The following is a 23,537-nucleotide window of genomic DNA, read 5'->3' as shown; positions in this document are numbered from 1 at the left end:
CAGCAAGTAGTAACCTATATTTTATGCTAATCGTATAGGAGGTATTAACGTTGACAAGAGAGAATTTTAGTATAACTAGTTGGTTCTTTGATATGCTGTTCCTCTTGCTATTTCGGTTATAGTCCGGGCTGGCTGTCTGGCTGGCCGCAGTGGTTGCGTTTATTAGTGCGCATCTTATCTGCACAGGAAAATATCCTTAATTTAAAGTCAGTTTTTAACGCGTAATTTTTAATCTTTTGCCTTTAGATAGATCCATCATACATTTTTTATTGCAAGACGTTTTTTTCGTTGTTAAATAGGTGCCAGACGCAATTTTTATTTCAAAATAATTAAAATATCATCGAAATAAGTGAAAATGACTTTTTTTAAAACGTTGGTAGCTCCCGTACCATAAGTGCGGCATGATATCTGTAGATCCCCGTCAAGGGGGGACGCCCATGCGCGTGTCGCTACCAGGGTGAACCTTCAGTTCACCCCCGCGTCCGCGTTAAAATGTAGAAGCCCTTTTGGCTAACATTGAGAGACACCATAAAAAAAAGATAGTTATCTGTAGATATTTTCCATACTATTTGCATTGCAGAATTAATAAATGCTAATAATATTTGCACTAAAGAATATTCAAATTTACTGATTTGAAAACTTTTTTGTAGCAGTGACTACAAATCGTTAGAATGTTCTAGAAGTGATTCGAAAAGTGTAACAAAACGGCTGGAAATACTTGAATGGAAACAATTAGTAACTAGGCGTTTAAGAGTACCTACGTGGAAATGTATAAAACAATGAGATCCGTGAACACGTGCGCGGCGATTGTCTGATTTGATATGCTAACGTGAATAATATTGAATGTTTTCAAATGCAACTAGAAACGTGATATCGGATAAGCTTTTGTAGCGATAGAATTGAATCAATTGCCTATATTATGTAGTCAGTTTAAAATATTGTCTTCGTAAGCAAATCTGAAGGGTCATCGTCATGATTAGTTTTTGAAATTGAGTTTGAGTTAGCTGTTAAGTTGAAGGTGGGTGGTTAAACCAAATTGGAAGTAGTCAACTATGAACGTGTTCGTTTCGTTGCTTCCTCGTTCTCTGTTTTATGAATCGCAATTTCAATATGACGATTTGATGATTATTTTTAGAAATTCAAACTGAATAAAGATATATGATTGGTGCTTTACAAACGTTCCTTGTTACAAATCCTCGCACATTGGTGCAAAAGCACCTTAAATGCTTGTCTTTTCCATATTTGGCAATTCATTAGCCAGATAATTCACATATGATAGAGAGCGAGTAATATTCCAGCTTTTATTTTATTTTGAATAACTAAGGACTTTTAAGGTTAAGGTTGTTTGTCGGATTGATTTGAATTACAATTGCGAATAGACCTACATATATATGGCAACATTTTATATTTTATTGTGTTAGTGAAACGACTAATGTACAAACGTTGACGTATATTTTAGTTACTTGTTATAATATTAAATAAGAGAATTACTAATCGACACTTTGTGCGCTATTTAGTAATACTAATTTGCATAAAATGTAGATATATATACACGTACAACATTGCAGAATAAGAATTTATATATGTGTCTGTACAAGTCATTGTTCTGTTATAAAAATGTTGGGATAATTAGGTACCTACACTTGGGGAAAAAAGCAGCTGTAGTGAGGACCTCGATAGGTCGGGTGTTCGAAACCATGCGGGGCCTGCAAGAAAGTTTATTTTTCAATTCATCTGCGCATGTTGATAACATCACCACCGCTCGAACGGTGAATGAAAACAAAGTGAGGAAACCGACATGTCGAAGAATCAAAATGAAGATGATAATGACACTTGGGAAAATATATTTCGTAAAAGAAAAGTTAAAACATAAAATATTAGCTTTTGTTTTGAAATTTAATCCTATTTACAAAGAAAAGTTAAGAAAGTTTTCATTATCGAAGTTTACTTGACCCAAATTAGTGCCAAAACTTTAAAATATGATGACTGAGACATACAATCTCATTCCATCCTTCCCACAACAAGAGACAATTACTAGTATTGAGTCACAACAATGTTATAATTATTATTGTGTGTTATTTTAGGAAAGGGCGATATTTATAAATATAGATATGATCTGGTCATGATGAAATTATTTGATCTATGAATACTATCCCTAATTACAAATAGCACAGAATGCGTTGTCCTGATTTTATATAAGCAAAGATTTGTTAAGCATCGTGGTCAATTAAAAATACTCTATCTTGTATCAAACCATTTTGCCTGCAAAGAAAATTCAATCATTTAATCAGGTGTGATGCATCTGCTCCATACTCCAGGTTACATTATAACCATTTAGTAATAGATTACTCGAAGGACTACTGTCGCCTATTACATTATCTCTGATAAAAGTTCAAGAAACATCCGTATCTCTAATATCATATCCCACTGTGTAGGCAATAGGCATCAGCTTTGTCGGCACACAGCGGATGCACAGCACTAATTGATGCTGAGATGTGATTTATCCTCCGCCCGCGCTGACTGAACGCAAACGGCGCGTAAATTATTTTTATCGGTTATCTTGCTGAAACACAGAATTTAATACGACATTTTTGACGCAAACGAAATAGAGTACCGCTCAAATATTCCATTAAATAATTCATTATTGCGCCATTTGCGAGGTGATTTTGTAGTTTAAGGATACCTAAATGTGTCTTAGTTAACTCGTAAAATATGTTAATGGAATGTAGAAATCTTTGTCATGTACCGAATATTTCGTAAGAGATAAATCCATATCATATATTGTGTACTTAAATATACTTTTTAAGGTGTGACGAACGAGTTGATTTTCCTGTCAGTGACTAGTATTGTAATATATTTTTTAACCGACTTCAAAAAAGGAGGTTATCAATTCAGCCGGTATATTTTTTATAATGGTTTCAATGATCACAACAATTTCTAATTTTTCCGCGTATATCTATCCTAATAAAAAAAATTTAAAGTCGTATATATGTTACGCTACACATTTTCCTAGTTATTATTATATTTTACCAAATGGGATTATCTTTTTTTCTTAAAATAGACACAATACAAACATACTATGCTAGATACATAATATATCATTACTTATTCATAAATTCTATTTAGATTAGCTTCCTTCCTGTTGACGTCTCATCCAATGCATACAAGCATATTATTTAATAAAATGCATAGGTACTAAAGTACTATTAAATGAATGAATGAAAAATTATTTAATACACCATATAGGTTACATTTTAAAAACTAAACAATAAAATTAATAATAAACTGAAGCGATCTCTCATTCATAAATATGTTTAGCTTTAAATTGTCCAAAAATAAATGTTAATTTTCATTCTGGTACCTACATCATAATATATGGGTGTAGTAACACAGGCCCCGGAACCACAGACACAATAGAAAATTTATTGTGTCGTGGACCGATCGGGCCACTTGGGGCTCAATGGGTTAAAAATTTAACATATCAACAATTATAGTTGTTGCCCTTACCTTTACCTAAGTACATAGAGCATAATATAAATATTTGTGGGTAGATACGTACCAGCATAATATTGTCAAAAAGCAATTAAATTGCAAAAACGGCTCTTCTTTCACAATTTAGGTTAATTTATGAAACCAATAGCTCTTAAAACATTTTCCGTGTTTTAAAATTAGTATAGTTAAGCATAGATAAAACCGTAAACAACCGTTTGACCGATAACGCTTATCAGCAGTATGTGCAATTTATCACAATTTACAATGCGCTATTCTTTTTATTTCCCTATACATAAATTGTATGTACCAGTGTTTATAATTTTAATACGAAATAATTATTTCGGTGAAATGGCGATAGTGCCTGATAAGCATTATTTATGACTTCTATTTTGAAACTTTGCAATGTTTATAAATTAAAATGTATTTTTTTTAAACGCTCGTCACTTCGTTCGAAAATGTTTAAAAGAAAAGTTTTAAGGACCAGACAATCATTGAAACGGTTACCTACTTGCTTTTAAAGTATGCTCATAATATGTAATTGATAAGATGTTATTTATCCCAAAGTATCTCAATACTTCAATTGGACATAAGTATCTAGCTGAATCAAACAATGTTTTATTTATGAATCGATCTTAATTCATGAAACATGCATTTATGCCCTTATCATTCTGCGACAATATGTATTGAAATTTATACAGAAAAATCATGAGTCAAAGTTGTTGTAAGTATATAAACTAATACCTAAAAGTTTTTCAAATCTGATATGAAACCGTCAATAGTACGAAATATTCATACTTTCGGCTATAGGTATTCATTAATATATGTCTAAAAGAGCCAATGAAACTCGAGCTGCTTTAATATTAATTAATTTAATTAGAAATTAAATAGAACCTGGCCTTAAATGGTTACTAGGTAACTAGGTTAAGCCTATTTGAGACAAGGGAAGCCTTAAATGTTTTAGTCATCGTTTTGATAAGAGATAAAGGTTATCAGCAAAGTGCGGTTCGTGATTGCCGTGATAGTATGCAGATATCATGAATGATGAAAGGTAGACAAGTTTTTGTTTTATCGTAGGTAATGATCTCTTCGGATTAATAAAAATAACGTTTGTACATGCCCGCGTGAAGTGAGGATGATTGGAAAGTTTTTTAGTCTTATTATCAGGCGGTAGAGTATCAAGTATATCTCGCAGTTCCGTCCAAAGCAGCGCGATGGAACACAGTGGGGTTTTAGTCAGTAGGATACCCTCATAACCCTACGGCTCCTTCCCCGAAAGACGTCGGTATATATGCAAAATTTTGCCCATTAAAAACAAATGTCTTGATAATATGGGATTTTATTTTTCTTTGCTTACTAAACAAATCACAAATAATTGCTACATTACAACCGACTATGTATAAACATCTTTTAATTAACTACCACATTCAGCTCTAATAGGCTTATTATTGTGAACATAAACAAGAAATTTCACAATGTAGTTACTTGTTTATATTCAAAAGATAAACCACGTCTCTAATATATGTTTGTACGTGTCTTTAGCGGGAATCCACAGTATTTCAATACAAAGAGCAATGACACTGCATCATATTATTGTGAGTTGTGACACATGATAAATATAGAACACTGAATTAAAGAGATAATGGAGCGACGAATGAAAAATAAACTTTCAGATTTCGGATCTTATTTTGTAGAAATAACTTTGATGATTGTAGAATTTATTTTATTTTATTATTATTCATTATACATATTAAAAAATCTTAATATATAAATCTCGTGTCACAATGTTTGTCCTCAATGGACTCCTAAACCACTTAACCGATTATAATAAAATTCACACACCATGTGCAGTTTGATCCAACTTGAGAGATAGGATAGGTTTTATCCCGGATATCACACGGGAAAGGGAACTATGCGGGGTTTTCTACGAAAACGCGGGCGAAGCCGCGGGCGGAAAGCTAGTAAAGAATATAAATTAAAGACAATTGTACTTCAATGCTGTTGAAAAAACCTATATAATAGGTAAGTAGTAGGCCTGTATGTTGACGTTTTTGTCAGCATTCAATCAGAACACTTTCATTTTTTTTTGATAATAATAAGAAAGATATGTCCTACATCATATTATAAATAGATTACTATCTTTGTTATTATATTAATTTCAAATAAACAAGTGTTATTATATTTATTTCAAAGATATAACTACCACTAAAACTAAATGGCTCATCAGCACTTATGCCTACAATTTCTATCATTTCTTACTGTCACTAATTTCGACAAACGTACTCATTCGCCTATCTACAATTTCAGTATTGCTGGAGGCGTGCCACAACGAGCCCTCCTGCCTCCAGGACCACGCGGGGTTGGAGGCGATCACGCAGCTTCACCGGCAGCTTGATGACGACGCAAACGGCAACGTCGACCTTAGTGAGAGTGATGATGTAAGTTTATGATTTTCTTGTGTGGTTACTCTCTAGAAAAAATGGCTACTACATCTTAAGGGTGCTTGACCACCAATAATGTGCGAGAATGTGTAGCGAGGAATTTGTTTGTGAAGGACCAATCATATCGTTTCATTTAGTTTGAAGCATTACTATTGCTTATTTACAAACACATCCTCGCACATTATTGGTGGTAAAGAACCCTAATACGATAAGTTCTACTATTCTCGATCTTACATAGTGTAAATTCTATAGCCGTATATTATATACTATAAAATACTTACCTACTGTTACTTGCATAAACAAGCCAAAAATTAAAATTTTCTTATTCACCTTCTTACGTATTGACATTACGTATTCTCCACATATTGACGATGGAAACGTCAATGACTGATATACCTACTTTTCTTAGTTTCTTTAAAAAAATACAATGCAAGAATATCAAATGATTTATTTCTTGCTGATCTTGTATGGCTTTTTCGAGTTTTTCCAATGACTCAACATAACCCCTCGAATACTCGTTACTCATAGCTATTCTTTATTTTCGGTGAACGCGTATTATAATAACAATCACACTTTGGGCGAGCCGTTTCGCACTTTACATATCATGTTTTATTTCCAACATTATACTGACCTACCTATCTGACCTACTAGTTAAAATATTGCTGGAAACACGCATTGTTCATCAATCAAATGGCACGATTTCAAAGAAAGCATTGGTTTTATAAAACAAACAGTGTAGGTACGTGTTATTGTCGAGATTCCGGCGAAATAGTATGAATACGCCAAAATGTGTTCACTATCTTTACGATTTGTGGAAACAGTTAAACGTGCGAGTTTTTGTGTGGGACTGTCGATAAATAAATTAAATGATATGTACAAAAGCAATAGTGAAAAATTACGTAGGTGTGCGCGGCTGTGTTCTATGGAAATAATATGGTGTCTATATACTTTCGTTTTATTGGTATGTTATACTGTACAACTTTTTTAATCTCCTCTCGCCTAAATACGTTTTGTTGGCTCTGACATGCTACAGCAAAAGAACAAATTACCGTGGTCTTGGACTGAAAATATACAAGTATAGGTACTTATGTGATAATGTGAGAGTTACCTATATTTCTTTTTAATTGAGTTTGTAATAAATCATTTTTTTAAATAGTGCTTACTTTACCTTTTTGCAGCACCCAAATTCTTTATTTCTAGTAAGGGGGCTTAATAATTATTTTTTTTATACCTGAATCACTTATTTATTACGGTATTGTTCCATTATTTCATATTATAGTGTCATATAATTATAAATATAATTTATGGCTCTAGATTATTATTATTTATTATCATGACAATGCATTACATAATTTCCTATACGATTATTTAACAATACCCTATCAATATTGTCCTTCCAATATCTCAGATATAATTCTTAATTGTTTACCGTTTCCTTTTATAAAGAATTCTCAATTGTTTGCAGTTTCTCCGTGAAGAGTTGCAATACGACAGCGGCTATGAGAAGCGGCAGCGGGCCTTCCACCACAACGACGATATGCACATATCCGTCAAAGAACTGTGGGAGGCGTGGCTGCGATCTGAGGTTTGTATCTACCACTATTAAACTTATACTGCCCTGGTACTTTTTGAACTGGTCAGTGACTATGAGAAACAACAGCGGGCCTTCCACTACAACGACGATATGACCGGTACGGAGCTGTGGGGGGCGTGGCTGCGATCTAAGGTGAGCATCTACCCCCATAAGGGTCATACTGCCCTGGTACCTTTGAAACTGTTGCAATACGACTGCGGCTACGAGAATCGGTAGTGGGCCATCCACCACATAACAACGGCACATTATTTTCGCCAAAGATCTGGGAAGCGTGGCTGCCATTTGAGGTGAGGATATACCATCCTTAAAGTCATATTGCCCTGGTATTATTTGATAAAAGTTGGCCATTCACGGTAACTAGCTAATGGAAATTATGAGAGATAAATGTAGTCTACGAATTTGTGCACAGCACACCAACATAGAGCATTTACTTACTATTTCTTGACTTTCTTATAAATAGTGGCCGACCCTAGTCGCGTACCTGGGATCTGTCGATCTTTATTAAATATGCTAAGCGCTTGGCTCATAGGGCAGTAGATATTTGCAAACAGTTTCTGTTTCAGTACTGGCTTAGCTCAACTACTAACACATATTTCCTGATGTTTCCACTATTATTGAAACTATCAAAACATGTTGAATTTATATTTTTGGTTTTATGGCATTCAATAATATTTTATACTATCAATATTAATTATAAATTTATACTATCAAAACATGTTTTTCCTATCTATTGACTAGTCACAAGTTTTAAGGTATTAATATTATCCATTGAGACTAGATTTCTCACTACACAAAGTATAAAAATAGCAAATATGGTACATAGATAAAACTTATGCATAAAGCCTTGATAGATCCATGATGAAGCATATTATATCTAAACTGTACTATAGTCATAGTGTAGTTTAGAAATAAAGGTTTTTATTTAATATTATTATTTTCAACAGGTGCATAACTGGACGGTAGAACAAACAGTTGAATGGCTGTCGGAATCAGTGGATCTGCCACAATATAAGGCTCTTTTCCTACAGCATCGCGTCACTGGTGCAACATTGCCAAGGTAATATCATCCTTAATGTATTCGATTAAAGTTCAAATTGATTTTAACAACTAAACCATTTGGTTTTTATAACCTTTTGTAGATAATATAATTTTATTATTAACGTAAATGCTCGTTTCATATTATTAATAGTTCGCACAATGTAAATCTGTACAATGTTATAAACACCTAATACATAAGTACTGCAAAAAAAAGGTTCATAATACGCCATCTGTCGAACTTTTAGTAAATAAATTGCTGGTGACATTGTAATTAAACAATATTGATCTAGATGGCGCTTTAGCTATAAATTTGGCTTTATTTTGACTCTTTCTTTAATATTAATATAATCAGTGACCTTATTGTATGAACATATAATTTTCGATACGACAGTGTTGATCTGCATATTATAAAAAAATATCTATTTTCTTTGTTTCTTTAAAACAACTTGGCTTATTTTGCATATAATTTGAATGTTAGTTATTTTTTTTATTTTTAAAGACTACGAATAGGCGTCTCTCGCCTTGCCGGGGCCACACCTGATTTGAATACTATAAAAAACTTAATTTTTTTATATTCTACAGGCTAGCGGTGAACAATATGCAGTACCTGAGCAACGTGCTGGGAATAAAGGACCCCATACACAAGCAGAAGCTCGCTCTAAAGGCGATGGATGTCGTGCTCTTCGGTCCCCCTAAAGGTAGGGACAGTTTATACTGGGGTACTGATTATAGGTAAACCAGAATCTGATGGCAATTAGGGAAATCAAAATTTTGAGTGTGCAACCCTAGGGAAAATGGACTGAACGATCTTGATACTGCTTATTTTTTATTTTGTCCTCAATATCATTAGTCACATTACATAAGTGGACAATACAGTACTTAATAATGAGATATCCTCTTAATATTATATAGGTATACAATATACATATTACTTTTATACAGGTAATACATTATGTTGTATATTATTAGTATTTACACATACCTATTATTTGTATATTCATTACCAGTATGCCATGTGAAAATATCGATATAATGATAATGTAGATCAAAACTGCTTATAATTTTTTATAAAATAAAATAAAACTATGTTAATTTTCGTAAGTATTAACAAAAACACACATTATAAAATTGACTTGGACAACTTGGACTTAACGAATAGCCGTATTGTAAGCTCCTGTAATAAGTTTTCATAAAATTATATTCTAATCAACAAACAATATTTTAGTTACCTACATATAATATTTTTTAATTTAAAGTATCAAAACGGGTAAGTCCAATTTACCAATAAAATCTTCAAAATTGAAAATTGTGATGTGTTTGACCCTTCTTCATCGAATTTTTTTCTATACACATTATAAACAACACCTCTTGCTTGTGATCGCAGCGGCTTTTTCGACATTTTCGAAGATTTTTTAGACAAAATCCTAAAAATTATTCATCAACTGCAAAAAAGACAAATAATTTGACAACCAATTTGATAGTTGTCAAATAAGTTGCCACATGAAAATCTTTTATTTCTTAAATATAAATATGCCATCAGATTCTGGTAGACCTATAGTAGATTATAAAGACACAATGAATAATCTATACCTATAATAAAATCTAAGGAAAGTCAAAACTGTAAGTTGTATATTTTTTCAAAAGAATACTTGGGGCGGGATCTACAATCAATATCCAAGCCAAAAATACAGTTTTTAGAATTTTTGTCTATGACAGACAGATGTATGTATGTCCGGGCTAAACTCAAAAGGCACTGCACGGCTTTACTTCAAATTTTGAATGAAAATTACTTAACATGTCGGTTCAACATAATATTATAGGCTAAGTATATAATATCATCTCGCTAAGACCAATAGCAGCGGAGCAACGTGGATAAACCGTGGGGCAGATTATTATCTATATCTATACGAATATTAAAATTGGAGTGACCGGAGTTTTTTCCGGCTAATCTTTGTAACCGCTGGACCTATATTGACGGGACTTTCTCGAACAGATAGCCGGTGTAATAAGGAGTAACTTATGCTACTTTTTATTTGTTTTATACACACAGAAGTGGTGATGAGAGGATATTTAATGCTGGAATTGATTTACAACTGTGGAAAAAAAAAATAACCTACGGAGTTATTTATTTTTGTATTTGAACAAAAGATAAATTAACTATTTAGGGTTTAGTATTTATAAACCGAACGATGCACGCAATTTGAAGATAACTTCAACTACAAATATAGCATCTTACAATGACTAAGAGGAAACCTTTTTCTTTTAAATAGAGAGAATTACTAATATTTTTTTAAACACTATAAATAACTAGCTGTTCGCCATCCGTGTCTAATTTTTTCCAGCTTACCAAAAATTTACATCATTAAGCATATAAAAAAAAATGTTTGAACGCAATATATTTAGCAAAACATCATTCGTCCATATATTTTTTCGAATCAGTGTAGCGTGCAATTGTACTTACAATTGCGCTATTATTGTCCAAAGTACGATACAGTTTAGATTATATTTTTTTATAGTTCGACCTTTTAATGATGGGTATTTCATAAAGAGCAAACAACATGTTTTATTTAAATAACAGTAGGTACGTAGGCGAGAAATCGACGGTACGTGATTTCTTATTGAAGTGAAACTTCTTTAGGCGCGTTGAGAGTAAAATTTTTAAGGTCGCGTCTTGGCAATACCGTCACGTCATGGAGTAAGGCAATGATTTTGCTATCTTTGAATCTTACCAAAAAAGTTTCACTTCTGACACGTGTGCTCGGCACACACGCTCTTTTTTATGATTGCTACAACAAAAATAAAAAAGACGTGTGTCACTCGGGGACTGCCGCGGTAAAGCTATTGCATGCTATGCCTTCAAGCCACACCTCCGCCCGTCGGAGTGGGGAGCGTGAGGTTTTTCGTTACGCAATTTCTGGATTCGGTCCCCGCGCTCAAGGCCCGCGATAGAAGCTATGCAATAGCTTAAAAATGACAATACAAAATTTCTACACGGAACTAAACTAAACTATAATGTTACAATTTAATACAGCAGTAAGAACTATGATCTCCTGTTTTTTTAGCTGTCCTTTAAAAAACTACATTTTTCCACAAAAACTGCTCTGACTAGGTAATCAAAAAATTACGCCAATCACAAGCACACGTATCACGTATTTTGCATATAGATAATAATTAAATATCCCAAGACAATGCTACAATAAGCCAATGTAAGTGTTTTTAAACGCGTGTAGGTTTTCCATAACTCACCATTTCTTCGGAAATTGATTTGTTTCATCAAAATTGATCCACTATTATAATTGCGTATTGTAAGTGCTAAACTACTAACGAAAACTCATCGTCACATGCTAACTTGTCATTGTTAAGTATTATTATGTCATTTATAGTAGGTTCACCATGCGTTCGTGATTTTGTGGTACTTATTTTTTTATATTCACAAATTCATTCGTACATCCATATGAATTTCTTTGTCATATTATAATTTTATAAATACGAAAGTAAACTTTACTAGGTATCTACTATATTTTCATAACGTAAATTAATTTGTTTGAGAGCTGATTTATACCCTTTCTCATATGGTACCCTAAAAATCGACATACGCTATTTTTTTAACGTAACTTGAACGAGTCAATCTATGAACAACGCGTCCATAGAACGTTGTTACTTCATTCTTCAATCAGATAAAACTAGTATGCAGACAAAAAAACAAATCCGCAAACAATCATGGCTCCACTAAACATTACAGTTTACACAACACAAACGGTTCACTCGATCGCAAAGCGCCGCCGCTAACAGCCCATACAGAGCGGCACGACCTTGTGCGCGGTTAACTGTCGACCCGTGGCAAAGAATATGTCATAAATAATTATATAGAACCGACATGAAATCAAAATCGAGCAGCTGAAACCGGTGTTTGTTTATAGTGCGAATAGATCACGCACACATATACATGCGAGTTACATCTGTGCTGTGTTTGTGTGAAAAACGATATTTGACAATTTTTTACGCGCTGCAGTTTTGTTTTGAGTGCGAATAGTTCGAGCACACAGTTGCATTTGTGAATCACGAAATCTGACTTAAATGCATGGAATTTTTTAACAATTGTGTGCGTTTTTGGATTGGTTTCGGCAATATATGACGCCGTTGGTGATAATGTTATGTTTGACACGTTGTGCCGCCTGAGTTTGCTCGCAGTTGATCAATTGGTGCAAGCGCGGTTCTATCTAGAAGGTAATTTGTTTTTAGCGGCCTATTTAGTGTTGCTAGCTTGAATGTATGCAGGTTCTTTATTATGTTGAAACTTGGCAAATCGGTTTATAAATTTAATCCAAATATCTATCTGTTTTATATTAATGAGAAGCATTTGAACATTTGCGATATTGAATCGAACATTTGAACGTTTGCGTTTGCCGCACGAAGTGACTTTGTTTTTTATATATTTTTTTATGTCAGAAAAGTGAATATAAACTCAATTTCCAAATACGTGTTAGCAATATAAAAACAACGCATTGTTATAAGTATTTTTACATTATCTAAGTATCGTGATTAAATATAATTGTACAGGGTAATCCCCTTAAACGTTATCTTGTGTATTTACTCACAATCCTTCAAATATAATAAATTGATAATATTATAAGGTACAATAACTTCAATAATAATCAACACAGGCAATACGTTTTACGATACGATACGGTACGATAGACTTTTTATTGACTGATTTCAATTTAAAATTGATATAATGTTTAACTTTAAATTCCTAGGATAACCAGGTCAGATAGTCGAAGCATTAGATTTTTCACATATTTTATCATAATTACAGTTACGGTTTATCATGGTCGTTAGTCGGTCATTTCATAATGACTGAATTAATTAAACCTTTGCAAAGGAATTAATGTTTAAGATTTCACAGTTGTAAATAGTGTGTGATTATAAAAAGGTTTTTTTTAAACGGACCTCTGTAGGCGTTTAAACGAAAATCGTTAAAATATGGAGAGTCATTAAAGTACACACGAAGTATAGACAAAGTCAAATAAATTTTAAATTATTTTATTGAATAATATTGATAAGAATAACAATCCAGTCCTTTAGAGTATTATTGTAACTGTAATAAATTAATATTGTTTTATCGCTCCGATATTTAATTACTAGGTATGTTAAGATATGTCCATATTTTAAGGTTTTATCTCCTCATTGCTACTGTTTAAGTCATACGTTTTATCGAACTTAATTAAAATGAAACAAATTGTTAGGCTGGTTGCAGAGCTTGACCGACCGTCAGTGCGTAGTGCGTACGTCAGTCGCGCTTGTCATATGTATAGAAATTCATAAAACCTTTCATAGCTAGACCGACCATACGCACGCGTATTGTCATGCGCATTAGTGTCATAGTCATACAATTGTTGATGCGTATCGTCACGACCGACCAAGAAGGGACCGACGGTACGCACTGACGGTCGGTCAAGCTCTGCAACCAGCCTTATAGTTTTGAACGCTAGTTTATTCGCGCTACCTTTGAGCACCTACCACCTACACAACTTATTGTTAGCGAGAGATCGTTAATGTTACAATGGTCGAGTCACGGCATTCAATGTTTGAGTTTTCCGTGTTTAGTTTATTAGAACAAAAGTTTAGTCATCTGCTTTTTATATAATATCCAAAATACGTGATAGATATAATACAAATACGAGATGATGATAGCTTCTGATACTTAACATTTTATAAAGATTCTGCCATCTTTGCAATTAAGTTAAATTTAATTTGTTTTGTAATTTAATTAAAATTGTAATTCAATTTATAACATTTTAAAATAAATGAATGGAAACAGTATGAATAAAGCTTTGTTGAAGGACCTTCATAACCATGGTATTTCTGTGTCTCCTCTGATATTAACTTGCTACTTTGCAAGTAAGATAAATGTTAAAACAGTAATTAACTCATTATGAATGAGATACAATCGTAGCCTTGCAAATTGCAATAAAGTTTAAGTTTATATTGTTTTTTTTTCGTTTTCTGGTCATTATAGATACCTACTACGAAATTGATCATTAAGTTACTTCTTACGCCTCTTGAAATCATGACTCTTCGTCATTTTTAACGTCAAATTATATATCAAATCATGTTTATGTCCATGACAAATATACGCTTTATAACGATATATAATGTAATGAATACAATATTCATTCAAAAAACTAAGTTTTGAAAAGACATCCATTTTTAGACGTCTTGACGGGGTATGGATTGGACTTGCCTGCATAGCTGAAACTTGCATGTTATGTAATTATACTCTATATTCTGCTTTGTATTTTTGTAATGAATTCATTGCATTTCAAAATATTTTTGATATATACTTTTGCTGCAGTCAGGAAAAGTATATATCATCGCCTAGTATACTCCTTACCTTACTTTAGATGAAACGATGAAGTCAATTAGGGAGGGAAAATTTTAAGATTCTTTTAGTTCAAAAGTAAACTTTGATATTATACATGCGTAATGCGTATAGATAAATATCACAAAGGTTTCCGCAAAGCTGGACTAATCGTAATATCGTTTTGTTACAATTGTCGTGAGAAATAAAATATGATACGTGACTAATTAAAAGTAATCTAAGGCATGTGATTCGTTTATTAGCGGCAGGGACTAGGGAGTGATTCAGGCGGTAGTATAAGAATTTATCATTATATAAATTAATATGATATATTGAATACAACTATAATTCTTTGATAACAGATAATTCCTGTGACAGTTTATTACTAAGAAATTAATACAAACAATTTCTAGCTTATTTAATATCTACCTATTATAGTTTTGTAGTTCATATTTTGCTAAAACGGTTCTCAGATAAGGACGGACGTTTTTCATAAATAAGATACACATCTTAAATTGTAACATACAAACGAAATATTTCCTCTTACATTACATATAATTACCGGTGTAAACGACACACAAAATCTTGCGTAAAGCAATCTCGACCATTATCTAAATTTTGAGAAGTGCATCAATTCCGAAGTACACTAAGAGTTGCACCAGTTGCTAAGTTCACAATTTGAACATGGTGTATAAGTAGAGATGTGCACTAAATGCGTTAAGCCCGCCAAATTCACGGCGACGTACATTGAAATACCCCGTGACTTTCAGAAGGCAGTCGATGGAAGGACTGGCTCCTCGCGTCGCTGCTGCTGTGCGCGGTGGTCGGCGGTTGGGCGGCGCTGCGTGCGGGCCGCGCGAGCCGCGACCAAGTGCAGCGCATGCTCAGGGACATGGAGCAGCTGAGGAAGGCGGAAATGGCGCTCGATGATATGCAAAAGGAGCTTGAAAAGGCGAGGCTGGAACAGGTCAGTTGGTTAGAGGAGATGAGCGCTATATGTTCTGGTGTATGGTGGAACAGCTGTCAGTCGCTTGTTAGGGGTGATATTCTGTTGTCTGTTATGCTCCGGATACTTTAACATAATTTATCTTTTAAAGGTTTATAATATCATCTCGAACTTTTTCGTCTGTGTGTTACATGTCGCGTGACGTTCGGCCGTGGAGTAGGGAATAAAGACGCTCGTTAGGCCAAAGTAGCGGCGCCTATTATAGTTTCGCTGTAATGGGAAAGAAAGTTTCACTTTTACTTTTCTATGTTGTATACCTATTTAGGATTTTTTTTCTTTTAGGAAAATGCAACAAAGGAAAAGCAGCACTTGGAAAAGACACTAAGAGAAGCGGGAGATACACCCCTATTGAACTCTACCTCGTCGGATCTCGAAGTATCACAGCTGAAAGGTGAAATTGAAGTAAGTTTATCGTCATCTATTATAATAGAATTTCAGAAAATTATGAAGTATCAGTCTTGTATTTTATTGGAAGGAATTAAATGTCTAATTCGTTGACGAGCTTCATTCGGTTCGTTTCTATGATATTTAGTGACAAGACGACAGACGCGGGTTGGAATCCCGCTTTGTGATCGATGATTTTTCTATTCTTTAAAAATTTCTCACATTGAATTATAGCAAAATGTTTTGGCACTTGCAGATGTTGCGCGCGGAGCTGCGGCGTGCAGAAGGTGAACTGGAGGACCGGTGCTGGGCGCCGCCCCCCGGCCTGCAGCAGTGGCTGCAGCTCACGCATGAGGTGGAGAACCGCTCCTACCTGCGCAAGAAGCAGCAGGCCGACCTGCAGCTGCAGCAGGCGCGCGACGCGGTGAGTGTGTCCCTGCAGCAGTGCAGCAGCTCACGCATGAGGTGGAGAACCGCTCCTACCTGCGCAAGAAGCAGCAGGCCGACCTGCAGCTGCAGCAGGCGCGCGACGCGGTGAGTGTGTCCCTGCAGCAGTGCAGCAGCTCACGCATGAGGTGGAGAACCGCTCCTACCTGCGCAAGAAGCAGCAGGCCGACCTGCAGCTGCAGCAGGCGCGCGACGCGGTGAGTGTGTCCCTGCAGCAGTGCAGCAGCTCACGCACGAGGTGGAGAACCGCTCCTACCTGCGCAAGAAGCAGCAGGCCGACCTGCAGCTGCAGCAGGCGCGCGACGCGGTGAGTGTGTCCCTGCAGCAGTGCAGCAGCTCACGCACGAGGTGGAGAACCGCTCCTACCTGCGCAAGAAGCAGCAGGCCGACCTGCAGCTGCAGCAGGCGCGCGACGCGGTGAGTGTGTCCCTGCAGCAGTGCAGCAGCTCACGCACGAGGTGGAGATCCGCTCCTACCTGCGCAAGAAGCAGCAGGCCGACCTGCAGCTGCAGCAGGCGCGCGACGCGGTGAGTGTGTCCCTGCAGCAGTGCAGCAGCTCACGCACGAGGTGGAGAACCGCTCCTACCTGCGCAAGAAGCAGCAGGCCGACCTGCAGCTGCAGCAGGCGCGCGACGCGGTGAGTGTGTCCCTGCAGCAGTAGCTAACTTTTTTTTAAGCTGTTGATATTAGCCGGAAGGGCTACTGCTTTTTTACGCGGACGCATGGGTGAACGGAAGGTTCACTCTGGTTCTTACATATGCAGATCAGCTGGATGACAATGTGGAATGGGGGGTGAAACGTGCAGCTGCATGCATGCATGCAGTGCGAGCGCTCAGAGGTGATTTGCAGCCGCCCCTAACAGCTTTGCGTGTTTTGTTATTGTGAAATTCATAGCGAGGTTATAGTTACTTAGTAACATAGCTAATGTAAATATGAAGAAATATAAATTAATTGGTTATGTAGTTTAACGTTGGGTTTTTTTAATTAATTCTAAATTCTACAGATCTGATTTTGGCAACACTATCGACATCAACAGAATTTTTATATTAATATCTTACTCAAAAGTGCACAGTTTTCACCTTCCATGTGTTATTAATAATAATCTATACAAAGTAACCTTACCTAACGACCACATTTCTGATACCACAACAACCATTTTATCGTATACATTTATATCTTCCAGTGCGACAAACTGCGCAAGAAGCGGTCGAGTCTGGTGGGCGCGTTCGTGTCGACGCACGGCAAGTCCATCGACGACGTGGACCGGTCCATCGTGGAGGCCAGGACCGCGCTCAACGAAGTCACGCAGGAGTTGCAGGTAAATAACGTAATTATTGCTATATTGTATATATGGGTATTAACAACCATATGTGGCAGTGAGTAACTTGACAAGCCAATTCAGTGTAAGATGATAAGGTATTGTTACTACTTTTATACCGCCGATGATTGCCATTTGTCGTTTGCATCCAACAAACACGCCACAGAATACATAATAGTAGCTAAACGCTACAGAACGGACACTCTCCGCCTCCCGCCAAAATTAAACACTTACCTCACCCCGCACGATCACGCTATAGATGGTCCGCATTTTTCCGTAAGGACGATACGCAAAGAAGATTGACAACATTAATCAAACTGACTTAAAGTAATTTTATTATTTTGAATTTGTGATTATCGTTTTTCGTAGAAAATGGTTAGATATTGTGCTGTTTACGGATGTATTTCATCAGAAAAACGCGAATTTCTTTACGCTAGTCACAATTAATGTGCCAACCCTAAAGCGTTTACACACACATTTGCAGTCTCTACAGTGTGACTGTCAAAACGGTAATTTTGTATGGAGTGTCCGGGTGTGGCAGTGAGTAACTTGAAAAGCCAATTCATTGTAAGGTGATAAGGTATTGTTACTACTTTTATACCGGCGATGATTGTCGTTTGCATCCAATAAACACGCTATCATAATATCACATTTATATCACCGTCTATTTGTTTAACATAGCCCTATTACAAATTGTAATTCCCCTATCGTGCCAAAGTTTTATCGAAAGCTGGATAAAGATTTAGTATCAGAGGCAGCTGCGTTATATATTGAAACAAAATTGCACAAAGTAATCCTAATCCTTAATCGTGCAATTAAAGACTATCCCAACAGATATACATTTAGAAATAACATAAATTCATTCAAATCTTATATATATATACAAAGTATTACACGATTGTATTAAAATGTCACGTAAACTGCCAAATTCGGGCAATTAGAATACGTTTTTAAAATGGTAGTTTTATACATTATTTGACGAATAAGTTTTATCCAAGCATTGAAAAATCGGCCCTAAATCTAATTTGAAATGATTTTCAGGAACGAATGCATCGCTGGAAGCAAATCGAGAGACTCTGCGGATTCAATATAATCAACAACAACGGCCTACAATTCCTCGAAAGCACCCTATACCGGACCGCTAACGGCCGACAGCCTAACAGAGGTGAATATAGAACATTTATTATTAATAATATATTATTTATTCATATAAGAGCGTTAGGTAGATAGCAAGATGGTCTAACAGTTCTCATTTCCTTTGAAACGCACACTATGAGGCGGCGGTGACAGCTTTGGAAAACGAGGTAACCATAGTAACGGGTTTTGGTTCTTGATATTAAATTTTTTTCATATATGAGTAGGTAAATATAATAATGCAAACGATAAAGCTTCAGCCAGCAGACACGCCAGCAATATTTGTTTTTGAAATCACACACCAGCAATCTCTCAATCAACTTGTTTTTCATATTTTTTCGAGTCGAGTTAGTAGTCGCTCGATACGTGCAAATCTCTTCAAACATTTAGATGGTACAACTATAAACATCTGAATCATTTTCTTATAAAAGTTATACTTCTTAAAACTGCTCTAAAGAATCTTTGTCAGTGAATAAATTTGACCGTTACCAAAATTAAAAAGTTAAAATAAAACTATATTCTACCAAATGCAAACACATACGTATGATTCTAACACCATTTTAAACTAACTGGGCTTTTAGTTTCCCCAATAATATTATGTTTAATATTTTAAAAAGTTAAATAATATAATCTATATATATAAAACTCAAAGGTGACTGATACAGTGATCTATCAACGCACAGCCCAAACCACTGGACGTATCGGGCTGAAATTTGGCATGCAGGCAGATGTCATAACGTAGGCGTCCCCTAAGAAAGGATTTCCCGAAATTCTTGCGGGAACGGGGAAAAACGGGGATGCACGTACAAAGTCGTGGGCGGAAGCTAGTATAATATAAATTTTTATCAATTTACAGGCCGTATAAGCAGTTCGCAAGATGACCTGAGCGTCGGCGACGACGTGTCGATCTGCGGCTCCGGTAAGTTGGACGAAGTGTTTCTGTACCAAGAACACAGCGACTGAATATAACCAACCCCAATAATATTATAAGTAAAAACGTATAAAATCAGTCTGAAGGGGGTTACAGGGGAAATAACCCCCCTCCCCCAATCATACTTTTCAAAAAGGTCTGTACAAAATAAAAATATATAATATTTTCTGGCCATAGTTTTCGCTAATAAAGTAAGATGCTTCGAATAAAGTCTAATTTATATCCGTATATTTGTGACGCAGACTGCGATCGCGCCCGCACGTAATGTAGCTAATTAGCCATATTTAATTTTTTATGTCACTTTGTCGCTCACGGTAGTTGAAATTTTCCTATGAAGGCACATTTCAACAATCTTATATGCATCAGTGTGCCTTTTTTGAAGATCGAATGTTGTGTTTTAGCCTTTTTACTTATAATATCATTTATATGGCAAGAGTTACTTGAACTCGGCCGTCGATTTAGGGAAAATACCAAATATATGAGAAATATAGTCATTTAATTGTGCCTTCCATCGTTCGAATAGTGGGTTGAAGTGATATTTCTTAGTGTACCCTTAATTGAAAAAAAAATATATAAAATTTTGATTGGAATCTCATACGTTATATAAAATTATTGTGGACTTTGAAAGGGGTAATAAATATTAAATTTTTCAATAGCTTGTTTATTTCCATATTTTTAACAAGCTATTAATTTATTAGTGTATAAACTCTTCGTAAAATAAAATTTATTAAAAATTTACATGTATTGGGTATTTTCCTTTACGCTTTCGTATTGATAAGCCTACAGATACTAAAAGTGACTTTTATTGTTGTACAAATTAAATTTTAAAATTATACAGGGTTACTTGTAAAACACCAGCAACCTCGCAGGACAAGATAGCTAACATCATAAGTAACAACATTTGTTCTACGACTTTTGATAATTTGTTACATTTTATTTTCATACAAAAATAAATATTCATTTAATTTTCCGTTTGAATATTATAAACTCTACGCGCATCTAAAAGTTACGTAAACAAGAAGCGAACGAGAGGGGGAAGGGGGCGTTCGTCGTCCTTTCGATAATGAATAGAACATAGACTTACAAATGTTAGGAGAGTACAACAAAAGCTTAAAAAATCATTTAAAAATAATTTATTGCGTTATGCCAAAAGTCGTAAAACAAATGTTGTTACTTATGATGTTAGCTATCTTGTCCTGCGAGGTTGCTGGTGTTTTACAAGTAACCCTGTATAGAAAACGCTGCACTTTTCGGCAAAGGAGCCTCTAAATCCTAATATCTTGTGACAATATTAAATTATTATTTTTTTGGTAGTAAATTAATATATTATTATGTTCAGTGTTTAGGTATTCAAAATATTTATATTTAAATAATATGACAATATTTAAGAATAGAATATACGAAAAGTACTTAACCTATTAATCGTTGTTTATTTTTTTTAATTAATTTTACATTTAACACTATTTTTCGACTCTTTGAATTAAAAGAGAGGCTCAAACTCGGTTGTAAGAAATCAAAAAGACAATGTTTCTTAACTCTTATACTTTTTAACAAAACAAATCATTTAAAATAAAACTACTAGTTTTTTAACAATAGTTCTCGAATAATTTTAACGTGACTAAGCTCTTTCTATTTAAAGTTCCTCTAAGATCTGAAAGTTATAATTTATGTGATAAAATACAATGATCATTTTTTTATCATTATCTATACAAAATGGGCTTCCCAAAAAACGGATTGTTCAATTTTATATGAAAAAATAAATATTAACAAAAAGTGAAAAAAAAAACTTATTTTTTATACAAAAAAAATACCTATATTTAAAATACTTATCACTAATTAGGGGTATTTATAAGTAAATTTTAATTAAGTTTATACGAATAGACGGCTTGAAGCTTACATTAAAAGATATATTTTAAATTTAATGCTATGCCCTATTTATTTAATTAGTCTAAGTCACTTATGTATATGTGTATATTTTTTCTTTGTTTTGAATAAATATTTTTTATGGATTTGTATATATCACAATCGGTAGGAAGCTTTCAGGCTTATGTTTTTAAAAGCATGTATGAGATAATAGATTAATTTTAGTTTGTAGTAGTATATAGTATAGAGGTTTATTTCTTTGGGTGTGGGTTTTAATTGCATGTGTGTATTCAATATTAACTAATACATAATTTATTTTTAATATTCACACCTATTAACCAATTAAATAATATTAGACAGAATTTTGCAATGTATTTTCTATCGGTATGTTCCAGAGGATTGTTGACTTTATGTTATTACGCTTAAGAACAATTTTTCATATCGAGAAAAATTTAATCATCCTAACAATGATTTCAAAAACTATAGATGTGTTGCGTTCATATCAACTTACGATTTGTTACCGAGCAATCTAGAACTTTTATAACAAGACACGCATCCTTATCGCTCTCGTGTCAAAACTATATCGCTATCTCTTTTTATCATATTGAGTACATAGACGTATTTGAGTTTTCACAACGCACACGCTTTTAACGTATCTATTCCTTGTTTTATATAAGATTATTGTGACGCACCAAACAATAAATAAATACTGATTATATTGGGTATTGATATTTTATCCGATTGCGTAAAATTAAAAATGTTTTTTTTTTTTTTTTAATTGTGTAATAAATCTAAATTAATAATGCATGTATGATGTAATCGTTTCATTTAAATAATGTCTGTTGTCTAAATTGTTATATCTAAAAAACTTACTGATAATCGATACTAAATAATTACAAGGGGGAGGAAAAAAACATGGTTTCACAGTACAGTAATGTAATTGTGATTGTGTTTATTTGTCTTCTATAATATGACATCTAATTGAACAATCGAAACGTTAAAGAACAGAAACTAATTTACAAATAATAAAATGTATTTAACACATAGTAACAAATAAACGCTATCTGCTTATGTTTATTTACATCAAACGAACATAGAGCTAGGGCAAGTGCATTCATTAGAGCATTGATCAATCTTTTCGAACGCACTAAGACCAACGAAAGAATGCTCTACTCCTGTTTTACACTAAAATAAATTTGACATAGTGGGGTTAGAATGAGCATTCGCTCGTTTGATGTAAATGCACCGTTACTAAAGATAGGTAACTAACAATTCTTAACTAGGTATGCTTGCTTTCAAAGGATATATTTAGAACTTAATACAAGTTGGGCTGAACATTTTCTCCCGAAGAATGTCTTCCAAATTTCGGTATCCCTTTGCACGTTTGAAAGCTTTTGACGATTGTGATGTTTGTTTTATTTCGCAAATACCTAGTTACCCTTAGTGTTGCAAGACTTTTCCCCTTTTAGTTGCTTTGCTATGGCAACAACGCTGTATGAAGGTAAGATTTTTTATGCATTGATTATTTATT

The 23,537-nt window shown here is 34.5% G+C and overlaps 1 protein-coding gene across 2 annotated transcripts in view; it reads left to right on the top strand.

Moving 5' to 3' along the window:
• LOC123701402 (stromal interaction molecule homolog) overlaps positions 1-23,537 on the top strand; it is a 33,916-nt gene that overhangs the window by 7,496 nt on the left and 2,883 nt on the right. The window contains exons 2-11 of one of the 2 annotated variants that reach the window (XM_045648861.1): positions 5,797-5,927; positions 7,396-7,515; positions 8,469-8,581; positions 9,145-9,260; positions 15,697-15,890; positions 16,212-16,331; positions 16,570-16,737; positions 17,944-18,078; positions 19,120-19,243; positions 20,069-20,131. In XM_045648861.1, the coding sequence (XP_045504817.1) occupies positions 5,797-5,927; positions 7,396-7,515; positions 8,469-8,581; positions 9,145-9,260; positions 15,697-15,890; positions 16,212-16,331; positions 16,570-16,737; positions 17,944-18,078; positions 19,120-19,243; positions 20,069-20,131 (1,284 nt within the window). Of the gene's footprint in view, positions 1-5,796; positions 5,928-7,395; positions 7,516-8,468; positions 8,582-9,144; positions 9,261-15,693; positions 15,891-16,211; positions 16,332-16,569; positions 16,738-17,943; positions 18,079-19,119; positions 19,244-20,068; positions 20,132-23,537 lie in introns of both variants that reach the window. The other variant, XM_045648860.1, reaches the window with a different exon arrangement.

Source organism: Colias croceus, chromosome 21 (assembly GCF_905220415.1).
Source record: "Colias croceus chromosome 21, ilColCroc2.1".
Taxonomy (NCBI): domain Eukaryota; kingdom Metazoa; phylum Arthropoda; class Insecta; order Lepidoptera; family Pieridae; genus Colias; species Colias croceus.
Note: the sequence above shows the minus strand (reverse complement) of the source record. Positions and strands in the feature narration are given on the sequence as shown.